This window comes from Aedes albopictus, chromosome 2 (genome assembly GCF_035046485.1).
Source record: "Aedes albopictus strain Foshan chromosome 2, AalbF5, whole genome shotgun sequence".
In the NCBI taxonomy this organism is placed as follows: domain Eukaryota; kingdom Metazoa; phylum Arthropoda; class Insecta; order Diptera; family Culicidae; genus Aedes; species Aedes albopictus.
The window spans coordinates 341,133,952-341,159,129 of record NC_085137.1 but is presented as its reverse complement, the minus strand read 5'-3'; the positions used below and the strand labels follow the sequence as shown (position 1 = coordinate 341,159,129).

Here is a 25,178-nt window from a genome sequence, read left to right as displayed (position 1 = left end):
TCATTCGACCTTTTGTCCTTCGACCATTTGTCCTTCGACCTTATGTCCCAAAGCCTCCCAAAACATGGTAAAACCACACCGTAAACTTGGACGATATTATGTGCGCGTATTCAGCGAGACCATTTTGAGGGTAACAGACTCGATTTCTGTTCTGTGCAGAATCTTTTCGTTTCAACACTAAATCAATTGAAAACGAAACTACGAATTCGTTAAGCAGTTTTAATTCGAAGCTTTTAAAAAAGATGAAAGTGACAACGTTGAACAAAACGAATATTCATCGTAGTTGAAGGATAAACTCCCTACACTGAGGCGCTAAACCCATTATCTGCAGACCGGAGAGCGTCTCGACGTCGGTGCTCAATTTTCCACGGAACCCATGTAAGCAGAACGGAACGAGACGGTTATGATAATGCTGATGATGCTGCATCGAGACTAGAATACAACCGTTTGCTGCCCGACGATGACTGGAGGCTAGAATTATACGTACCGCACAAGGCCGAGGCCACAACCCCACAACGCTAAATAAGTTCCATACCTACCCTACACATGCACTGGATAAAAGGAGTCAGTTTTTCATGAGTCAGCAACCGGCAAGCTAAGGTCACCTATTGATTGAGTCGAGGGAACCGCTACAGAGAATGTGTGCCAAATGGCAAGTCACTGCCATGTGTATGGATGAGGATAATGCTCACAATGTTACATCAATGAGAACCACTTCGTTATGAATGGTATTCGGGGGATGTGGCTGCAATTACCGGAAAGGAATCTAGTGGGTCACGCATTGTTTGTTTTTGTTAGTTCAATAGTTTTGGCTAAAAAGGAAGGAAGTATGTTATTGTTGTCTTTGTTTGAGATTTTCTGATAGACCAAATTACCTTAGCCTTATGGAGGTGTAAGATTTTTTTACATTGAAAGCAAACGAGTACACCCAAAGTGAAGAGTACATAGACGTGTATACAATTCTCTCATTTTTGTGTACAATGGTCCACTCACGAATTTTTGTTGGCCTGCTTACTCTTACAGTATATAATTTTGACGTTTGAGCGATGCCGACACCGAAAGATTTCGGGAAACATTCAATTTTCAAACAGACGTAACACCTAGAACATTTTTCATGAAAATCCATCACCCAGTTCACATTACCATCATCTGGTGGAAATGTTTCACGAAACACTGCGTTGTGCAATATCCAAGTATAGATGACAGCTCTAAGGTATGCTAGATCACCATTTTTTTACCCATACATGAAAAATAGTTATAAAATCCCATTTGAGCTCTGTGCAAAACTACTGATGCAAAGGAGGATCTAGCATACCTAAGAGAACTGTCATCTATACTTGGGTGCAATATCGTCTACAGAAGACCGCTAGTGTAAAACGTCAAACGCAAAGAAAAACAATGCTCGCACCTCTAGTTGTGAAAGCCACAACTATGAAGATTTGAAGTTATCGTTAGGAAAGACTTGTTGGAATCCCAAAAAGGCCGCCACAATGGCCGACATTGGTCAATGGTCCCTACTCACGATTTTTAAGGCACAAATCTCTTCGTAAACAAAACCAGCAAACCTGATCTTCTTATTTTAAGCTTATTACGAGTGAGCAAGGACAAAATAATGAAATCAAGCCTAACTTACGGATGCTCCCAATGAAATTGAAAGATCTGCAGCTCCTCGCAGGGATGGGAACACTCACTTGGGGGGCATCCATTAAGTACGTCATGCTCAGAGGGGGAAGGGAGGTTCTGGAAAGTGTGACAAGCAATGCATAAGGTATACGAAAAACCCGTACGAAGGGGGGAGGGGGGTCGAAAATTCCCAAATTTAGCGTGACGTACTAAATGGATGCCCCCTTGCAAAGAGTTATACTCACCTGCTGTGTTCTCAGCTCTGAAGCGTGCTACCAAGGAACGGTGTATAAACGACTTTTATCTTCTGGTTTTGTCTAAAAATTTGCCGAATAGAGTAGGGGCGCATTCGCAAACCTAAAATGGTTCTCGAGAGTCATTCGACCGGTACAAGAAGACGTGGAGCGCAGCGAGCTAGCTGGGTCGACCAAGTGGAGGACGATCTGCGGACCCTACGCAGAGTGCGGAACTGGAGACAAACAGCCATGCACCGAGTGGAATGGAGACGGCTACTATGTACAGCAGAGGCCACCTGGCCTTAGCCTGACCGGTAAGTAAGAAGCATTCGCAAACCAAAACTGTAACAGAGCTATGAAAGCGACTCTCCACGAGGTGAGTATGATTTACATTCACCTCGTGGAGAGTCGCTTTCACAGCTCCCTCACGACTTCGGTATGAGTGTGCGACCCCTACTTTATTCGGCATACTTTTAGACAAAACCACACGACAAAAGTCGTCTATACACTAGCGTTGGGCGATTTTGAATCGATGTTCGCAGCATCGATGTTTTTATTTATTCTTTAACCACTTAACCTAATTTACAGCTCTGTTGTCCACTAGGGCACTGCGTGAGCGATTCCAATTGGCGGCTGCACTAACACTTTGTACAGCGCCTAAATGTATTCTATTCTAATTCCACTATATCGAACTGGTTGCCATCGCGCTGCACTTTTTTACCCTGTCCATGGGTAGAACGATGAGTACAAGGATGTTGATGTGTGGGTCTTGGTCCTTCTCCAGTCCGATTGGGGGTCCATTATGAGTTGCCGTTCGCCGATATCCAAGTTTCCGGTTCCGTTAGAGCATATGCTCAGAAAAGGGTCAGATGTCAGCCGCTCTCGTGGGGAAGAGCAACTGACGAGAAATTGCAAGTGCCGGGGCTGGGATCGAACCCATGGCCATCCACTTATGAAGTGAACGTGTAGCCGCTACGCTACGGGCCCCGGCTATCGATGTTTTTGTTTCGATTAATAGGTTTTTTGAATCGATGTTGAAGCCCCACAAAATCAATGAATCGATTCTTTACATTCGATTTTTCTTTCGATTCGATTGCACTGTCTCAACGTCATATCCATTTTAGACTCGAGTCGCGAAATGTTCGATGTTTTGCTATTGAAATTATTTAAACAAATAAAACATTCCATGAACTTGTACTCCTTGTTGCAAACGGATCATTTCACAGTTTTGTAATGTTTTCTACTATTAAGTTGATGTGAAACATCTATTTAAAGCATTAGATTAAATCGGTTTATCGATTCTGCTGGTCCGATTCACAAAAATCGATGTCTCAGACAAATTTGTCCAATGCTGCTATACACCATTCCTTGCTAGCATTCTTGGCTCCAGGTAAGGAGTTTTTAATCTCAAGTCCTTTTCTGTCACGTGGGTCGTTGCTATTGGATCTGGTTAGTATTATTGTCTTGTATCCTTTTTACTGCTTGTTAGTTTTACGGCTGGCGCACAGGGCTAACACCAGCCCGCTAACCTTCGGAGGACTAGGGTGCACAGTTGAGCTAGAAGAGTAATTTCCTGTCCCTGGAAAGTTGATCAACTACATCTAATATGGAGAAGACCCCAGGACGCCGTTGTGTGCTGTTCCTCCTGTAGAATAGATGCTTCGGTTTACAGAAGGGTAATTCTCGCTGAGACCGGCCCACTATTTACACCATGTCTTCAAAAATGTTTAAGGTGTCGATTATCTGAAAGCCCTTGCCTAAAAAGTAAGAAAAATGCATTTGGTTACTTAAATTGATGGACCCCTCGTTAGTTAGAGCCACAACAATTTTTGCAGACCCCTCGATTTTGGTCAAATTGTGGCTCACTTAAACCGTTATAACTCGAAAGTTTCTCCAACAACCACCTCAAAACGAATTGTTGTTGAAAAGAGGAAAGATAGAGCTACTATTTACAATAAGAAAAAGATGGATCGGCCATATTGATTTTGGCCGGATCGGCCATATTGATTTTGGCCGCCATCTTGGATTTCTATACCAAAACATTTTTTTCATCATGAGGGCAACCACCGATTTTTAATTTTTTTGCATCAATTGAAAGCTGGGACATTTTTACATAACATATCAAAAAACTAGAGATGTCTTTTTCTTCTTTCAAAAGTTATCTGCCGTTTTGTAAATCATGCCACTTTTGCGCACTGGGCCCGGTGTCGGCCGTTTACATAAATGCAGCGTTATTGACGGAGTTTTCGAGGATCTCCCCAGTGGGGTTCAAATCTTTGTATATGCGGATGATATCGTAATTGTTGTGTCTGGACCGACGATTGCTGCAACCCGTAGAAAGGCTCAGGCAGCCGTTTCACGAGTAGCCAAGTGGGCTTCCTCGGTCGGTTTCGTAATGTCTGCACCGAAGAGCGTCAGATGCCACGTATGCTCATCCAGACACAGAATAAAAGGCCGGCCCATCGTAATAAACGGACAGGCCATTCCCGTCCGTAATACAGTCAAAACTCTCGGAGTCACCATTGACCGCGGCCTAACCTTCAAAGCCCACTTCGACAACATCAGAACCAACTGTCAAAGCAGGTTAAATTTAATGAAAACCCTTTCCTCGCCACACTATAGCAACAACAGGAGAATACTGTACCGCGTGGCTGCCGCCGTAATTGATAGTCGTCTACTGTATGGCCTCGAGATGACGTGCCTGTCATCGGACATCCTAATCAACTCACTTGCCCCTATCTACAATCGGTACGTTAGAACAATATCGCATCTCCTTCCGTCGACTCCGGCCGACACAACTTGCATCGAAGCCGGACTGCTTCCTTTCCGCTTTCGAATCACAGTGGCACTCTGCTGCAAGGCCGCCACTTTTGCAGAGCGGACTGCCGGATCCTTCAGAACCCGACTCTTAGAAGAGGCAGACATTTTGCTGCAAAAGACCGCTGATGCTGTGCTTCCACCAGTCGCCAAAATACAATGGTATGGTGAGCGTGACTGGCGCGGTCCAAAAATTCGCATCGATAACCGGATCAAACGAAATTTTCGGGCAGGAGATAACTCGGTCTGCCTACGACGAACCGTAGTCGAGCTGCTTGAAACAGACTATAATAGCTATCAGCGTCGATACACCGATGGTTCTCTATCGACATCCGGCATTGGGATGGGAATTTTCGACCATAGCCTTGCGGTTAGCATGAGCCTCCCAGAACAGTGTTCGATTTTTTCCGCCGAAGCCGCAGCCATTCTCTATGCCGTAACTGCCCCAGCCAACCGTCCAATCGTCGTCATCACAGACTCGGCCAGCGTCGTCTCGGCACTTCAATCCGAGGCCCCTCGTCATCCGTGGATTCAGGACATAATCACACACGCACCGCCTGATCTCTGCCTGATGTGGGTTCCGGGACACTGTGGTGTGGCCGGCAATGAAGCAGCAGATCAATTAGCTGGAGCCGGTCCATCAGGGCCGCGTTATAAAACCGCAGTCCCGGTGCCGGATATTCGTCGATGGGTGAAAGCTCTAGCGCTTCAAGCTTGGCAGGATGAGTGGACTCGGACACGAGGACACCTACGGAAGATAAAACAAAGTACGAAGGCATGGACAGATCTTAGGTCAATGAGAGAACAGACGATTATCTCTCGACTACGAACCGGGCACACAAGAGTCACCCACAACTATGGTGGAAGTCCTTTTCATCGAACTTGCGAGATCTGTGGCATTATCACATCAGTTGAGCACATTATATGTGTATGTCCAGCATACGAGGGCCCCAGACGGCTATACGACACACCAGGGAGCATTCGCGACGCCTTAAAAGACGACCCGTCCTCGCTGGCGGCGCTCATATGCTTCATCAAAGATGCAGGACTATTTTTCAAAATTTAAGAAACCATACGATTCGAATTAGGGAATGTATTGTCAGTTAGTTCAATTTTGTTTGTTTACATTGTTACTATTTCCTAACTTGTGGTTAAATTACTTATACTCTGTGTAATACTCCGTTTTTCTCAACTCTGTTAAACATGTAAGAACTAATATTAAGCAGCAATTGTAGTTTTTTCAGGCGAGTCCTTCTGACTCGTCTTGTTTTTTCCCCTTAACTTGACCCGGGATGAACCTGCCTACGGCAGAAAATCCCGCAATAAAAAAAAGAAATAAAAAAAAAAGCGTTATTTCACAGTGTTTACGAACACGAATTTAAATTCTGAACCCACTAATGGAAAGCTGAAGGTTTAAGCTTTTCAAAACACTAAAAAAAGTTATAAAAACAATGCCCGCATTATTGAGAAACAGTCAAAAACGGAAACGAACCTCCGATTTGGCCAAATTTTGCGGTACGCGCCTTTGTGTATACATGCAGGCGTAAACTCGGATGCTGTTGCATGTCGTTGCCGGTGCGCATGGAAATGTATGGAGAAAACGTGGCTTAATTTACTAAACTGCAGATAACTTTTGAAAGAAGAAAAAGACATCTCTAATTTTTTGATATGTTATGTATAGATGTCCCAGCTTTCAATTGATGCAAAAAAATTAAAAATCGGTGGTTGCCCTCATGATGAAAAAAAAAGTTTTGGTATAAAAATCCAAGATGGCGGCCAAAATCAATATGGCCGACCCAACTTTTTATTATTGTAAATAGTAGCTCTATCTTTCCTCTTTTCAACAACAATTCGTTTTCAGGTGGTTTTTGGAGAAACTTTCGAGTTATAACGGTTTAAGTGAGCCACAATTTGACCAAAATCGAGGGGTCTGCAAAAATTGTTGTGGCTCTAACTAACGGGGGGCCCATCAATTTGAGTAACCAAATGCATTTTTCTTATTTTTTAGGCGAGGGCTTTCAGAAAAACGGCACCTTAAACATTTTTGAAGATAAGGTGTAAATAGTGGGCCGGTCTCAGCGAGAATTACCCAGAAGCCAACCCCCCGTACTCTGAGCACTAACCTACGATCAAAGTTTTCACCGGGTTGGTTATCCGATTATCCCTAGGGTTGGTCGTAGATTCCGGTCAGTACCACGGGGAGGTAGGGATAGGAGTTGCTGGAAAGAGTCTAGTGGTTTCAATAGGATCTAAATATCGTATTACCCAGCCTTTGCCGTTCCATTCCAATGGCAATGGTTATATTCATCTTTACAACTCCAACCACGATTTGTGCAAGTGTTCATGCTCTGCTATGCTAAACGGTCAACTCACTCTGCATTTCTTTTTCTTCCTTCTCTTGGCATGACGTGCCCATAGAGACCAAGCCTGTATCAGGCATCACAGTTATTATCTGAGAGTTTTCTCTGCCAATAACTATTTTGCATTTGTATCTTATGTGGCAGGCACGAAGGAAACCAAGGTACTTTCAATTACGAAATGTTCCTGGACCGAGACTGGAACTCACAGCAGGGTCATGCTGGATACCCACAGCAGGGTCATGCTGGATACCAACCCCAAGCTACACGACTTATTTCTAAGCCTTAGCCAGCAATCTTAGCGCAATTTATTCACTGTCCGTATTACAACAGAACACAATTGCTTTTTCTTTGAAACCAAAACAGCGTAGATTCTGAATTCTTATGAAACATGAACGAGGTGGTTGATTAAAAAAAGGAAAAAGATTTTATCTAGACTCGAACCATGGACACCAGTAGTATTATCTACCCACCTTACATACCACACCAAAAGCTCTGTGAGATAATTGCTGCTCAATGCATCATAAAAGCTACTGAAGTTACTTGTTACTTTATTGCACCTTCTTTGTCGCAAGTTAGAGAACGGTCAAAATAAAAAGTCACTCATGTTTTCCGCAACGCATTTGGAACCTAATCTGAACAAACAAACCAGAGGTAAATGTTTCATGCATGTCACATAGCACTTTTAATATAAGCATTCCAGTGCACTTTTTTTATAAATTCTTTAATATTATTCTATATTTCTATAACTAATTCAGAAAAATGTCTTCAAACTCCCAATATTTTTCGGAAGTGCTAAGAGTGTGATTCGATTTAAACAGTCAACAAGCTTGCATCGATTACTTTTAAATCTTTGCCGGCGTTTCAGTCCAGGAAGTGGCTCTTTATCAGGGCTTGATTAGTAAGTCTACAAATTAAAATATATTTTGCTTATTTTAATCTCGAGCTTAAAAGGGTTAGTCTTCCTCCAATGGGGCATCGATCTGGATGATTCAGTTTCTGTGTCAGGAATATTTGATGTTGCAGGAGATTTAATGACTATAACTGTGCCTGGTACTATTTGCTACGTAATGTTGCTTGTATGGCGCACATTTTAGTTCTGCGAGCTTTGAAGGAGGTCTATTTCCCGGACCGAAACATCGGCAAAGATTTAAAAGAAAGCGTTGCAAGTTTGTTGACTGTTAAAGCCGAGTCACACTCCTAGCACAACAACTTCAATCGAAACCATCCGATACTTTCTATAAGGTATCGTAAGGATTTCAGTGTTATTTTCGTAAGAAAAATAAATTACAGGCTATGAGCATAGTTTTTCCATGGAACACAATTCCTCGTTGGAAAATTTACGCTCTACGATTCGTTATCAGATAATAGAAGTGCAATCAAATCCTATTCATCATCCGATTCAATCGAGCCTCTACATCACGTGCAGTATAGAACCAAGACCGGTTTTACTACTAGATACATATTACATCGTTGCAAATGGCCATCACCCAGAACTAGAATCTATTTGCTGATCAGCAAAATATATAGATAGTGCACGACGCAAGAAACCACTGGCAAATACCCAAACCGCAGATGGATGCCATATACCGATCCTTGCAACCAGTTGGTCCCATCAACCGGAAGCACATTTCAGTCTAGAATGGTGGCGGTTGGTTGGTAACCATCACTTCCCACGTATCGACGACGCCATCACCAGAACTCACCAACCACAACATCGACTTGCGGCGAAAAAGCAAAGCTATGTAGTGTACGATCAGCTTCGGTCGTGTCACTTAGTTCAAAATGTAAACACTACGAATCTGCTACAACGCCCCCGTCTGGAAAGCTGCCTTCGCCGCTGCCGTCGTCACCACCAACGCCGGTCGCCACCGTCGTTGACACGTTCGAGATGGTTGCTGTAAAGAGCATTTACATAAATGATGCAGCTCTCTCTGCCATCGGCATGTGAGTTAGTAAGTGCACGTTATAGAGCCTGTTGTGTGTGCTGTTGAACTGAGTGACTGTAATGGGATATGCTGCACTGGAGATGCTGGAGGGATTTTGTTCGCCCCGGTACGGTTTCACATCTTCCTCCATAGACTGCATGGAATAGACAGAGGCTATTCTCGTTGTAGAGTTGCTTCCAGCAGGACCACGCAAGAGTGCGTACATGGTCAAGCCTTACCGCAAACTCCAGTAATGGATATTTGGTCTAAGTCGAGCAGCAATTCATTCTGTGATCGGAAAATTGAGTGGTTGGTTCATTATGTGATAACGTGCTTTGGATGTGAGTTGATATTTTACTGTTGCTCAATCGGTTTTATGGCAGAAAATTAGCATGGATTATACAGGTTGTTTGAAAGTGGTCTCCATACGACAGAGGTATAATTTATGAAAAATTTAGCTGTTTTGGGTCTTCAGGGCGTAACTACCCCAATATTGAAATAGAATATTATACTGACATAAACCACAACAAAAAATATTATTAGGAAGGCGAAAAACTTAAACTTTTTTTGTTGCTGGTGAAATTCAAACTTATTATGCACAAAATGAATGTTGATATCCAAAATATTCTTGGCAACGATGTCATTGAATTCTGACGTTGTAAAAAATCTTGGAATACTAATGGATTGGAAATTGACATGGAACGATCAGGTCAACGCTGTCTGTAGTAAAATCTACAAAGCCCTTCACTCACTTGTTGCTCTTAGGAAATGCACTCCACAACATACTAGGTTTAAATTGGCCAGAACTCTTCTTGTTCCTCTCTTTGATTATGGAGATGTTCTTTATTCTTCAGTGTCAAAAAAAAAAAAACTTACGTAAACTTCCCAGACAACCAATTTGCACATATAATGAAGTTTATGTTCATGTTTTACGTACTTTTATACGGTAAAGTTACATCGCATAAGATGCAGTAAAAGTGCCTTATGCGTACAAAAGTGGAGGCGCTATACGTGCATTGACGGGAAAATGATGACGCTATATGACTTGAAGCGATATCTTATGCGATGTACGGTATGTACTATTGCGACGTAATATAGCACCTTATGCAACTTAAAATATACGAAATAAAAAAATCTTGTCACCTAAGTATCGAACTAAAAACCTTTGGATTATCGAGCCGCACTTCACAATTAGCACCAAACACTACTTATGAAACACACTGATTAAATGTCATGACATTCTGACTCACCTCAGTGCTTGTTGGAATGCACATGGTTTCCGTGCGCTGTACGTGTTCGGCAGGGTCTTTGGAAATCAAAATGATGTAGCATGATTTCCCGCACAGTTACCACTACTCCTCTCTTGCTAGCACTACCCATTGTTAATTATAAAGTCAACAAAACAAAAATGATGACTTTGTAACTTGTTTTGTAACCATGATGATGACTTTTCACTTTCTTTTAGCTTTTTGGCACTCCAACAGCATCTCTTTCATTGTTATCACATATCACATCGCAATATGCCAACGTTAACGATTCTAGCTTATGCGAGTTAGTATGCACATTTGAACGAGTTTATTTTCACTTTTATGCGATTTAGTTTGTACACCAATGCGAGTTAAACTAACATAATTAGAAAAGCACTAAGCGAAGTCGTATAATCATCGCAGTACGCAATTATGCGAATTCAGTTGACACTTTGCGAGTTCACTCGAACGCTTTTGCGAATAAGCAAAGTTCGTCGCAACAAAACATCGGAATATCGTCTACTACGATGTAGTCATGCATTATACAAGTTAATTTGCACTCTTATATGATTTTACCAGATACATCGCAGTAAGTTCAAAAAATAACATCATATGCGATGAAAATTGTCCCTCAGCCGTACATATATGCGATAATGGCTTAAAATAGTACTTTATACGATGTACAGCGTGCATCCTTATGCGATTCCTGGTTGTCTGGGTTAGCCTCGCGTTCAATACTATAACTCGGTATGTTTTCAATCTTAAGAAGTACGACCACATCTCTAGATATTCCAACCTTCTGCTTGGTCGAAGTTTTGTTATCCATTTAAATATTAGGCTTTGTACACAAACTTTTAAAATTCTAAATAATCCTCCGACTTATCTTGAGAATTTCTTCACGTATACCAGATCACCTAGAGCGCTTGCAATAATTGTACCTGGAAGTGTCTCCGATAACTTAAAACATTCTTTTCAGCACAGGGCAATTGAAACATGGAACGAATTATAATTATAATTATAATGATATATATAATCATATAATTATAATTATTATAATTATATGATTATAATAATTATAATATAATTATAATTATAATTATAATTATAATTATAATTATAATTATAATTATAATTATAATTATAATTATAATTATAATTATCTAAAAGAATTCCAATACAAATCGCTGGAGGAATTCATCTAGAAATCCTTCAAATTATTTAAAAAGATTACAAGTACCTAATCTTTAAAAAAAAACCTGGGGTGAATTCCTGAAAAAGATTATGATTACTGAAATTTTTAAACTAACCGCAGAATAAATTTTTGAAAAAATCCCGAGAGAAATTTCGGAAGAAATCATTACAGGAACTCTCGGAGCAATACCTGCAGGAATCCCTGGAGAAATTTCTGAAAGTATACTTGGAGAAATCCCTGGAGGAATCCAAAGAGCAGTTATGCGAGGAATTTCAGGAAAAAAATCTGAAGAAACCGCATCAGAACCCCTGTAGAAATTACTAGATTTTTTTTTTTTAAATGAATTCTTGAAGGGATTTCTGGACGCATTCCTGGAGGAAACCCTGGAGGAATTCTGCGAGAAATCACAGGAGGAATTCCTAGATGTATTTCTGGAGAAAATCCTGGAGAATTTTCTGGACAAATTCCTGGCGGAATCCCTGGAGAAGTTAATGGAGAAATTTTCGAAGGAGGCTACCTTGGAGAAGTTCCTGGAGTAATGCCTGGAGCATTAGAGAAATTTGTGATGAAATTCCAAGATTAATTTCTAGAAAAATGCCCAAAAGAACTTCCGGAGGAATTCCAGGAGGAATTCCAGGGAGAGTTCTTGGAAGAATTTCTGGAGGAGTATACTGGAGGAATCTCACGGAGGAATCCTTAGAGGAATCCCTGAAGGAATTTCTGGTATATTCCTGGAGGAATTCCTGGTGGAATTTTCGGAGGAATCCGTGACAAAACTCCTGTACGGATTTCTAGAGGAATTCCTGGAGTTGAAATTCATGGATTAATTCCTGGAGGAAACCTGCAAGAACTGCCGGAGGAATCCCTTGGAAAAATTCCTATAGAATTTTCTGAAGAATCTCCTGAAAGATTATCTGAAGCAATCTCTGAAAGATTTCCTGCAGAAATTCCTGGATGAATGTTGTAGGAATTTCAGAAGAAATTCCTGGAGGGATTAATAGATCAATTTCTGAAGAAATTCCTGCAGGAATGTCTGAAGAAATACCTGCGGTAAATCTTGGTGGAATTTCTGGAGGAGTGCCTGGAGAAATGTCTGGATGATATCCTGGAGGAATACCTGGAATAATTCCTGGATAAACTCCCAGAGAAATTTCTGGGGAATTTCTGAAGGATTGGAGGATTCCTTCAGAAATCCTTGAAGGAATTCCTGAAGGAATCTCAGGAGGCATTCATGCAGGAACCCCTGGAGGGATTCTTGGAATAGTTGTGGAAAAACTCCGGGAGGAATTTCTGGGGGAATTTCTTAAAAAGCCCCTGGAGAAATTCCTGAAGAAATCGCGGTAGTAATTTCTGAAGGAATTCCTTTAGGAATTCCTGAAGGTATTCCAATATGAATTCCTGGAGGACTTTCTAAGAAAAATCCTGGGGTATTTCGAAGAAACCTCTTAAGGAATTCTTGGAGAAATTTCTACAGAAATTCTTGGAAGAATCCCTGAAACAAATTTCTGGAGGAACCTCAGGAGGAATTCCAGGAGGCCTTCCGGACAAGTTCCAGGCTGAATCCAAGGAGGAATTCCTGGAAAAATCTCTATAGGAAAACTTGGGGAAATTCCAAGGAACTATTCATGGAAGAATTCCAGGAGGAATCCCTGAATCAATTCTTTGAGGAAACCTTCAATGAATTTCTGGAAAAATCTCTAGAGGAATTCTAGAAGGAATCCATGGAGAAATTTGTAAACAAATTCCTAGAGAAATTGCGAGATGAATTCGGAGAGTAATTTCTGGTGGAGTTCCAGTAGAAATTTCCAGAAGAATTCCAGAAGCAATTTCAGAAGGAATTTCTGGAAAAAATACTGGAGGAATCATCGGTGGAATTTCTGGAGGAATCCATGAAATAATTCCCGGAGGAATGTGTAGAGGAAACCGTGGAGAAGAAATTCCTGGATTAATTTTTGGATGAAACCCTGGAAGGATTTCTGAAGGAATTCCAGGAAGAATTCCTAGAGGAATTTCTGTACGAATTTCCGAAGAAATTCCAGGATCCATGCCTGAATAAATGTCAGGAGGTATTCCTGGACCTGGAGAAATTCGTGGTAGAACTCCTGGAGGAGTCCCTGGAAAAATGCCTGGATGACATCCTGGAAGAATGCCAGAAGGAATACCTGGAATAATTCTAGCATAAATTCTGGAAAGAATTTCTGGGGAAATTTTTTAAAGGAATCCCTTGAGGATTTCCTGAGGGATTTCTGAAAAAAATATTTGAAGGTATTCCTAGAGAAATCTCAGGAGTAATTCATGCAGGAATCTCAAGAAGAATTATTGGAATTATTCTTGGGTAAACTCCGGGAGGGATTCTTGGTGAAATTTCTTAATGAATTCCTGGAGTATTTTCCAGATAAATTCTTGGAGAAATTGCGGTAGTAATTTCTGAAGGAACCCTGGAGTTCCTAATAACCTCTGAGTAAAATTTTCTAAAAGAATTTCTAGAATACATTCCTGCAGAAATACTTCGAATCATCCCAGACGTAATTATTGGAGCAATCTCTAGAGGAATTCTGGAAGGCATATATGGAGAAATCTCTCAATATCTGCTGAAATACCTTAATGGATCTCTGGAGGATCCTGAAGGAAACCTCGAAAAAAGCACTGGAGGAACCTCTAAAAATATTCCAGGACAGATCCCCGAAAAAATTTCTAGTGAAATTTCTAGATGAGTTCTTGATTGAATTTCTGGAAGAAGCCATGATTGAATCACTGATGCAAGCTATGGAAAAAAATCTTGGAGGAATTGTTCGTACTCATATACTTTACGAAACTATGAACAAATCTAAAACAGTCATTTTGATTACTCAAAACTACAATACCGATTTGCATATTCACATATCGGGCGCCTATCCCGCTTAAGATTCCTCTCAAGTCAGGCCCCCCCTGGGCCCCCTCCAGGAAAAAATCCTAGCTACGTCAATGCCTGGAGGTCCCGTACTTAACGATGATGCTCGAGGAGGACCTGCAAGTACTCGGAGCTCAGAGTTTGCGAGGAATGCTGGTAGGTATAGTAGGAAAAGAAGAGTTGAAGAAGAAGAAGTTGAAGAGTTGAAGAGCGTAGTCAGGTTTTTTGAGCGCGGTAGTTTTTTTTTTCATTTTCGAGTTTGTTCGACGAAGAAATACGACAGCGACAGGTACAGGGGATAGACAAAATAATCGGGACAGGCAAAATTTTCACTTTTCAAAAAATGTTCAACTAGCTGTAACTTTTCGAAAAATGCATTAATTATTCTCAAATTTTCACTGTAAGTTGATCAACTAGTTGTATATCAGTGGACAAAATTTGAAAAAGATCAGGCTATTCTACACGAAGCTATAACAATTCCAGAAAAAGGTGTAATTATCCGAAAGCCAACTTTGAGCTGTTATATCTCCGGATTCAATGAACCGAATGCAATAAATTTTTGACCATTTATGAATTATATAATGAGCTTTGAAAAAAGTTTGACACAACTTTAAATTATTAACAGAAGAAAAAGTTATAGCAATTTTATTTATTTTATGATTTTTTAGTAAATTGGTCTATTTTTAATATGCATCCCAATACTTTTTCTATTAATTGAAGGCTATGTTGTTACTTTCATTCAAAACATATTTATATTCAAGACAACTAGAGGAAATTTAAATGAACTATAATTCGCATCTTGAATTTTGGAACGAAGTTGAAGTTTTAGAAAATTTGGTGTTTTATTAGAAAAATAAACTAGTCGTAATAATTTTCTTCCGTGTTAAGAATTTTATGTTGTGTCAAATGTTTTTCAAAGCTCATTATATAAGTCATAAATAGTCAAAATTTCATTGCATTCGGTTCATTTAATCTGGAGATATAACAGCTCAAAGTTGGCTATCGGATAATTATACCTTTTTCTAGAATCTTTATAACTTCGTGCAGAATAGCTCGATCTTTTCCAAATTGTGTCCCCTGATACACAACTAGTTGATCAACTTACAGTGAAAATTTGAGAATATTTGATGCACGTTTCGAAAAGTTACAGCTAGTTGAACATTTTTTTAAAAGTAAAAATTTAGCCTGTCCCGATCATTTTGTCTATCCCCTGTATGTATTTAAGCCTTCAACTAAAAACTACAATTAATCCATTCCATATCCATAATGATGTGAAAAATAAATGGTTTATTTTTCAATCAGTGCAGTTCTATATTTTTTTTGTATTTGTATTATAACAGTCAAACATTGTGCCATGCACTTGCTGCATTACCAATTCTCTGCTCAAACAACTATTAAATGCCACATGCAAACCGAATTAAAGACGTGAGATGAAACACTGACAACTGCAAACAATGAAATTCCAATCACGCTGCCCGGAATCGAAATTCTTCACAAGTTCTACGTTCCATCCGTTATGCCGTAATCAAATGTGCATTCACGTACATACCCTACGTGGCCATCCCGAACAAAGTTCATATATTCTAACTGCACGGTAGTTCGTTACCACCTACCTAGGTATCTGCTACCACACCACCGCACTGTACCGATTGCTGGTGACACCGACTGGGCTCCGATGAAATGAATTTCAATAATTCACGCTCTAACGGACGACAGGATTTCCTCATCAAGTGCTACGATGCAATCACACCTGTCACAAAGTTATACATGCATTCAAATTCAAGTGCACAGCAGCCGATGCCCAGGCCATGCCGAATCGGCTCGGATTTGCTTTGCACACATCGGTCGGCCTTCGTACCTTCTGGAATCTACTGACTGACTACCAACTGGTCGTAGCTGGTGGTCTAGTTTCATGCTGAGTGATTGGTGGTGAAAGTCACGTGCTGTCAGTCGGTGAAGTGGAATCAATAATCGCACAAAAAAAATCAGTGCAAAAGTTCTACTGGAATACGATGACACCAGAACCATAAATTCTTCGGTCGATGCTGACCCCCGGTTGAAACAATCAGTATCCAATTTGTGAGAGAAGATAGATGCAGTAAGTACTAGCTCGCTCGTTTGATAAAAAAAATCTCGAACCAGAATTTTTGTAGGTTGTTTTATTTTTCTAAACAAAAGGTCAAAGTGAATTTAAAGTATAAGCACTAGTATAGCTAAAATTTGAAATTGGATATGTCCATCCATATGACTTCGGATTTTCTTCATTTCATAGCTTTTCTTTTGAACGATGACTCAATGAAACTAACACATTCGTTCAGAATATGTTTTATTTTTTTAAGGACATGAGCAAGAGCATAGATAATCGTAAAATTCGTAGCTACTATTCCGTGACTGAAGCAAACGATCTTAACTGCACAAGAATCCAACAAACGAAAGGATCTCACGAATAAATATCCACCAGATCTAAAAGGAGTTAAGCGGTTTCTGCTGCTCTGAAATGGGTTTAAAAGGAGTTTTGTCTACCAAATATTTTGGGGCCAACGTTGTGTTCAAAAGGTTTTCTTAGACCTTATCCAGCCTCCTTAACCTCACCCACTGTTGTTGGTGTATTTGATCGTCTATCTTTCTTTTTAGATGGCGGGCAGTGGTGCATACCGTTGACAGTTGCATAAAAACTTCGCATATCGGTCCGATCCATGCTTTTCTGCTCTTCATCAACACCACTCTCTTCATGCTGCCGTTTCATGTTGCGGTGTACTTCTCTTCTAATCTTACCACCCTGTAACGCTCTCTTTTGATCTGGGTAGCAGCTTCTAACATACGACAGCATTCTTCTCGTGCGGTACCTATTATACCGCTTGCATTATTGCTGCCAATGTTTCATGAATAAACTCCCATACAGTGGCGTAGCTAGGAATTTGGGGGCCCGGTGCGGAAGCAAATTGGTAGGCCCCCATGAAAATAACATAATATGTACATATTTTACAATGATAAATCTATACATATAACTGTCGAATAATCTCACTGTTATATTTTGTACAAAACTTTGAAAAAAAAAGTAGAAAAAGTGAAAGCAGCAGAAAGGCAACCAGTTCGATAAAGTAGAATAGAATCTAGGCGCTGTACAAAAATGTAAGTGCAGCTGCCAGTAGAAATTGCTCGCGTAGTGCCCCAGTGGACAATAGAGCTGTACATTAGGTTAAGTGATTAAGAATAAAAAAAATAAAAAAAAAACTTTGAAAAAATCTCGCTTTTTGTACTCAGTATTCTAGTGATGCTGGCAGTGATGGCCAACGAAAGGATAAAAATTATCTATCTTATCTTATTTTCTGTTTTCCTTTATGATTTTTTTCGGGAGCGCGAGATTTTTTTATAAGAATTATGCTGAACATGTTTTAACAATTTATTTAGAAATTGCACCAAATAATCATTTATGAACGCTTTCAAAGATTGCTTCACTTTTTTCTTTAAGATTTTTTTCTTGAAGAATAATTTGTATTCAAGAAATTTTTAAGTTGTAAATGCAAGGATATCATTCAGTATTCCTCTAAAAGCACTCCTTCAGGAATGATATTATTATAATCAGCCTTATTAATGAGGCTTTCAGTCCCTTGGCTGGTTCACCTCAGACATGCAGGAATGTTTTCAAAATACTACAGAGTAATTCAAAAGATTCTTGCAAAGGCTTCATCGAGTATTTCTCGAAATATTAGTTCAAGAATCTTTCAATTATATTCTGAGGATTCATCTAGAAGATCATCTAAAGAATTCTTTAAAAATTCCAGGAAAAAATCATCAATGATTCATTTAGAACCAGATGTTTTTCCAAAAAATTACATCGGGATTCCCTCAGAGGAAGAGAAGCCCTTCTAGGGTTTCTTTAAACATTCTCCCGTTTCTTTCAGAGAATCCTCTTAATATTCCTTTGGTGATTTTCCATAGATTCTTCAAGTATTCCTCAATTCTTCCCTCAAATAACTCTTCTAGATATTTCTCCAATAATTAAACTTGAAATTTCCTCAAGCATTCATCACTTATCTAAGTGTTCTTTTAAAGATATCTTAAGAATTACTTCCTAAGATTACTTCAGAAATCCCACCAAAAATTCCCTTTTCCAAAAAAATCTTCAAGGATTCTTCAAGAAGTTTCTCTAAGGTTTTACAAAGAGATTCATCATAGGATTTCTCCATTAATTAAACAAAATCTCCAAGGATTCCTACTGAAGAAATTGAATTAATTAAATTAAATTAATTTAATTAAATTTTTAGATGGACTTCTGTAGGAGTTCTGTAGGAATTCTTTCGAAAAATCCTTCTGGATTTCCTCTAACAAATTTTTCAATATCCATCAACTCTAGGAGTTTTCTCAAGAGTTCCTTCAGGAATTTTTGCTATTATTCCTCTGGGCACTTTTCAAGAAAATTCTATTTCTCCAGAATTTATGATTGATTCCTCCAGAATTATTACGTTATTTTTTATATAATCCGTGCTCACTTCTAACAAATATACAAAAATAAGAAACAGAACAAAAACGCTTTATTCCATTGTTTTGAGTGGGATAAAAATGGCATCGTAAATGGCTAATCACAAAATACGCGAACACGAGACGGAACACAACACTTATCGTTCTTACTAATTAAAAGGAACTTTAAAAATTACCTTTTTGGTCGACCAGTTTCGGGCTCGAAGTTGCCCATCTACGGGACGATGTCCGACCCGTAGATGGGCAACTTCGAGCCCGAAACCGGTCGACCAAAAAGGTAATTTTTAAAGTTCCTTTTAATTAGTAAGAACGATAAGTGTTGTGTTCCGTCTCGTGTTCGCGTATTTTGTGATCGTGAATGTTCTTACGTTAGCACAACCAACAAATTGTTTGGTAAATGGCTAAATAGTAAAGAAACAGATATCCTATCTTATCAAAACAAATAACTTCTCCAGAAGTCTCTCCAAGGATTTAGGAAATGTTCTAAGGTTATTCAAAATTCTAAAGGATTTCCTTTAAGGCAGCCTTTAGAAATTGCTCCCAAAATTCCTTCAGGATTTTTTCCAGAGATTTCTTTAGTAATTCTCTTGCGATTTTCCCGAAGATTCGTTCAGATTTTATTCAAGTATTCTCTTAGAGTTTCTTCAATTGATTTCATTCATTCATTCCTAAACTGATTTTTCCAGGTATTTTACAAATAATTTTGTACAAGAAATCTTTTGGGGTCTTTTTATGCAAGGATTTCTTCATGTATTTATTTAATTACTACTGCAAGGATTTTCCGGAGATTCTTACACAAATTCCTCCAAGAAATTCCATAGGAATTCCTCCAGGGGATGCATTGAGTGCTTTTGCTAGATTTTTTTTTAGAAATTCCTCTAATAAGCCTATTCAAGGATTCATAAATTCCTCCAATGAATGCTTTAGAAACTAAAAAAACAGAATTCTTTCAATTCTCACAGAAATTCCTCCTAGTAATTCTATAGAAATTTCTTCATACATTTTTAGGAAATTGTTTGTGATCTCTTCTGGTAATTTAAATTATTTTTTTGGAAATTCTTTCGGTATTTCTCTTGAGATTTTTCTCGGTCGTTCCGTTGTAAATTCGTGGATTTATTTTTAATTTGCAAAGATGTATTTCATAGAACATCAAAAGTAATAACAGACGGAATTTAATAAAGAATTATCAGAAGAAATTTACAGAGGAATTACCAAAGAAGCTTTTAAAAGTTGCCACTTAAATTTACAAACGAATCGACTAATTAATTTTCAAAGTACCTGTATGTGTCTCTGGCAGGTTTTGGGCCGCTGAATCCGAATCCGGGCACAGATTTGTTTTAGGATGCCACAATTTTGAGCTATACCTCAATTTATAGGGCAAAATATGGGATTTTGGGCTTTTTTGACTGCAAGCCGTTAAGCATGGAAATTTTTTTTAAGCAATTAAAAGGTAAAATGGTCAATTGACATCTAAATTTACGACTCACGCAAAATATTTCGTTTTATCAAATCAAATTTGAAAGATTTAAGCATTTTATGTTAATATGTAAACTTGCATGCAATTTTTGGAGGGTGGTTTGTATCGTACCTAACATAACCGCGGCCCAAAATCTGTCAGAGACACATTAGTTTGCTCTTGAGACAGACCAAAAGTTAATTTTTGTTACGTTGTGCTATTGAAAAAATTACAAAGGGACTGCTGGTAGAACTTTTAGAGAAATTGCTGAATTCCGTAATAAATTTCCAAACCCAAAGAATTTCAAAAGGTTCTGTCAAAGATATTTTCAAAAATAATAACCTAATTCAACTTTGAATATTATTGCCGAGAAATTCCAAAAGAGTTATGCCGAAATAGTTTTCAAAAACATTTGCAGAGAAAATTCCAAGAATACTCTTATAGGAACTTTCGGATCAAATCCAATCAAAGCATTTCCCAAGAATTTGCCATAAAAAACCGCCAAAAGATATTTGAAAATTTTTTTCAGGTAACTCACAGAAAACTCTTCGAATAAATTACCAAAAAAATGCAAATTAATTACCCAATCAATTCCCGTAGGGATTGGCATAGAAGTTACCAGAAAAGTGTTAAAGTTATTCCGAAAGTTATTACCAGAGGTTTTCTCAAACGAATTGTCATAAAAAAGTCAGTGAAAAGTTGCAGATGGAATTCCCAACAAAATTTTCGTAGAAATAGAAATTAGAATTAGAAAAATAGAAGTTCGTGGAAATAATAATCGGAAGCCATTTTTGTAGCATTTCTGAGAATTAGTTGAAGATGTTTCCAAAGGAAATGCCTAACAATTAATCAAATATATCGTCAAAGGAAATTTTCAGAGCAATATTCGAATGGATTCTCAAATTAATGTTTAAAGATATTCCTCAACGAATCTGTACACGGGTTTCCGAATTAATTACTGAAAAAGATAAAAAAAAAATCCGAAGAAATACTTCAAAAATTGTAATAAATGATGTAAAAATTTTCACAGGAATTGCTCCAAGAGATTCTACTGGAATTCCTCAATGAATCCTTTACGAATTCTTCCAAGGTTTTTATCAGCTTTTTTTTTCTATTGATAACTTTAACGGTTTCTTTAGCGATTACACCAGTTTCGTCCGGATTTCTTTCACGAAACTTCTAACGAAATGTTTCTAACAATTTCATCAATACTTTTTTTCTCAAGTGTGGAGCTCCAGGAACTCTTTCTTGGATATATTTACGATTCATCTGGGAAATACTTCAAGGACTTCTTTACAAATTCCTCGAAGATTTTCTGCGAAAGTTGCAACAGCGATTCCTTAGGAAACTTCTTCTTCAATTCCATGAAGGATTTTCTTCAGTATTATGTAATTCAAAGAACTCTATAAAGAGTTTCTTAAAGATATCCACAAACGATTCCCACATGTTCTCTTCAGCATTTTTTCAGAGGAATACTTTGGAGTTCCTTCAAGATTTTTTAGAAACTTCTTCAAGGGTTCTTTTTGCACTGCCTCATACGATTTATCTTGGAAGTTCTTTCAAGGATTTCTTAAGAATTTGTTCAAGCATTTCTTTAGTAATCATACCTGCAGGGATTTCCTCATAAATTCCTCTAATAATTTCTGTAGAAAATCATTCAAAGATTCCTTAGGCAATGTTTTTAAGTCCTTTTTCACAATTCGTTCAAGAATCTTTTAAGAAATTCCAGTAAAAATTTAATCTTTTCGACAAGAATTTTGTTTTTCAAGTTACGTACCGTCGTGCGGGGCTTCTTTTGACACATTTCTTCGATTTTCTAACTTCAAGAAAATATAACTCGTATGAAAGTTAATGGATTTCATTAATTTTTACACATATTTAACGTAGTTATGTACATAACATATCGCCCAAATTTGAGCAAAATCTATTGAAAAACAAAAAAATCGTTCATATAGTCATCAAAAATTCGTCTGTTAAATGCCATGGGGGCTACTTTTGACACTCATCAAAAATTATCGAAATTCGAAACGAAATTCATTCCTTTCGGCAAATTATGATTACTTTTATCGAATTTACAGTAATAGTGATAATTTTAAGCAAATAAAACAAAACTTGAATTAAGTATACGCAAAAATAATAAAAGACTCAAATCATAGGTACTGTTAACGTTTCACTGCAGCGCAGCCTTTTTCGGTTTCCTTCCTCGTTTGGTGGGCTGTTTCGATTTGCTTTCAGCATTTTGGCGAGGTTTATCATCGGGTGTCAAATGTTTGGGCTTTCTTCCGCGTATTGCAGGCGTCGTAGAAGTCGGCTTCGGATCTCGTTTAAGAACTTCGTTAGGTGAAATACTTTTTCCTGGTGATACTTTCAATTTCTTTTTCGGTTGATGTCCGGGTGTAGATCCGATGACGTCATCGCGATGTTCTTTCAAAAATTCTTTGAACGAATCTCCAACCAAATCGATTTTAACGTCCACGACCGGCAACTGACTAAGGAGCTCGTGTGGGTTCCAAGGAACAATTCCGCATTTCCTGAAACCTGAAACTAGAATACGGCTGGTTTTCGGAGCCATTGCTGTTTGAAGTTCGGTGATTAGGCTTCCTAGTCTGCCTTTTGGGATCGTTGCATTTTTCGACCCCTCCCTGGAGGCACGCCAACGTCCCAGAACCTTTCGCCACTCTCGCTTCATTGGCCCAAAGTAGGCAACGTCCAACGGTTGTGTCAGATGAGTTGCATTGGGAGGCAGGCAGATGAATCGTATATTTTTTTGTCGGCATATCTCGATAACTGTTGGATTCAAGTGAGAGGATAGGTTGTCTCCAATTAAAGCAATTGGTCCTTTCAAATGTCTTGTTGCTGGCAAGAAAAGCGTTTTGAACCAATCTTCAAAAATCTTTTCATCGAACCATCCGGAAGCACTACGATTGTAGCGTGTTCCTGGAGGGCCATTTCGTGTCCAAGAGTCCCATAAGTGCTCTGCCTTAAACACCACATATGGTGGCAACAGCTGTCCGGTCGCACTACCACAAAACATTACGGATGTTGCAGATTTGCTGAAATTTCTCACGTTTTCAAAATATTTCAAGCCGCGTTTGCATATGGCGAGCTTCTTTCCCGGATCATCCGATAGATTTGTCTCGTCATAATTGAAGATGTTGGAAGCGGGAACTTCTTCGAGAGAATCCTTCAAGTTGACCATATACTCCTCGACAGACTCACGAGTGACTCCTGCTCGACTCAACTTAATATTTTGGGCGAATCGTTTGCTCAGTTCCTGATGGTCGCGAAGGAAGCGTGCTACCCAGTCCCGTGATGGTTTGTTGTTCACGAAAGTTGGAACCTGTCGGTTCTGCTTCGCCAGATAGACTCGCACAACTTCTCGAAGATCGTCTGTTCCGACGGGAAAGCCCCACTCGGACAGTGCACAGAGGTGGTCCGAAAACGAAGCTTCCTCCGCATCCGTAAACACTTTTTGGTGACCAGGAGTTCTATGGTGCGATTCACGCAGCTTGTTGTAAATAGTTTGCCGGCTGCAGTTCAGTTGTTTGGCTGCATATGTAGGGGACATCTTTCCGGCTCTCACTTTTTCGAGGCATTCCTTGCTGTCGATTCCAGAAAGTATGGTATACTTCCGAGATCGATCTGCCTTTCGGTAGGTTCGCACCATTTCTGAACCTAAAAAAAGTAAACAACATAACCTTACAAATTTGATCAATGTTAAAATATTCTACGGCGCGTGTATTTTTTTTACAAAATCATCTAATTCATCGACAAATAACTGGTGTTTATGCTGAAATACGAAAGATAACTAATTTTAAGACATGCTTATTAACTTACCGGAATTTAAGCACAGTGGGAAAGCTGTAAAACACACAAATTTTTCGGGAGCTGCAAATCACCTCGTCTCGAAACTTGAAGTGTTTTTTTATTCTGACAACAACTGATAACCGTTTTTTGTAAAGGGACAATGTAAAGTAGCGAGGAAAATAGTGTACGTTAAAATGCCAAATACAAAATATAACTTTAGAGAAGCATTTATTTTAAAAACTGCTAAAAGCTTATGTGTCCAAAGTAGCCCCGCAAGTCAAAAGAAGCCCCGCACGACGGTATAAAGATTCGTTCATGGATTTCTCGAAGTTTTTCTTCAGATAACCCTACAAGGATGGACACATTCATCCCTAAAGAATTCCTGCACAAATTTCCTCAGGGGGTCTTACAGAAATTCACCCAAGGTTTCCGTCATTGATTTCTTGAGAAATTATCTAGGCATTTCATAATTAGTTCTTCCAATAATCCCTTTGCTTACAGATTTTTTTCAGGAATCCTTTAAGTAATTGCTCATAGTACTCCTAGTACTTGTAGTACTACTTCATAGTACTGTAGTAATCCTTCCAGAACATCATCAAATATACCTCCAAAATCAACCCAATGATTCTTTTCTAATACATCTTAGAATTCATCTAGGCGATTCTTAAAGATTTTTTTAGATATTTCTACAAAATATCCTACAGACACTTCTACAAGAGTTCCTTCGGGAATACATTCAAATTTGGAAAATCTCCCAAGGATCCATTCGGGCATGGCTTCAAAAATCTCAAATATATTTTCCATGAGGAACTACTGCAAGATTCCCTCTTGAAGAAATCTCTAAAATCATTCTTAAAGAAATTCCTTGAGGTCCATCTGAAGGATTTCTTGAAGAGTTCCAAGATGTAATCCTTGAATGGCTTTATGAACGGTGCCGAAATGGTATTTCTGAACGACTGCTTGAAGAAATTCTTACAAAAAATCTCAAAGGAATTCCTGAAGGATTTCTTAATAATTGTGTGAAGAAATCCTTGAAGAAATGTTAGGAGGAGTTCCTGAAGCAATCATTGTAAGTATTCGTAAACCAATGCTTAGAAAGTTTTCTTAAGCAATCCCTGAAAAAAGTTCTGAAGTAAATCATAG

General features: G+C 38.8%; 2 protein-coding genes across 2 annotated transcripts; one reads left to right on the top strand and one right to left on the bottom strand.

Moving 5' to 3' along the window:
- The first annotated feature begins 4,254 nt into the window (after positions 1 to 4,254).
- Positions 4,255 to 5,742, top strand: LOC134286726 (uncharacterized). The gene has a single exon (XM_062848390.1). The coding sequence runs from the start codon at positions 4,255 to 4,257 to the stop codon at positions 5,740 to 5,742; it is 1,488 nt and encodes a 495-aa protein (XP_062704374.1).
- A 16,265-nt stretch (positions 5,743 to 22,007) lies between these two features.
- On the bottom strand, positions 22,008 to 24,332 carry LOC134287211 (uncharacterized). The gene has a single exon (XM_062848887.1). It carries the CDS (start codon positions 23,893 to 23,895, stop codon positions 22,399 to 22,401), a length of 1,497 nt encoding a protein of 498 aa, XP_062704871.1. The 5' UTR covers positions 23,896 to 24,332; the 3' UTR covers positions 22,008 to 22,398.
- Positions 24,333 to 25,178: the final 846 nt, after the last annotated feature.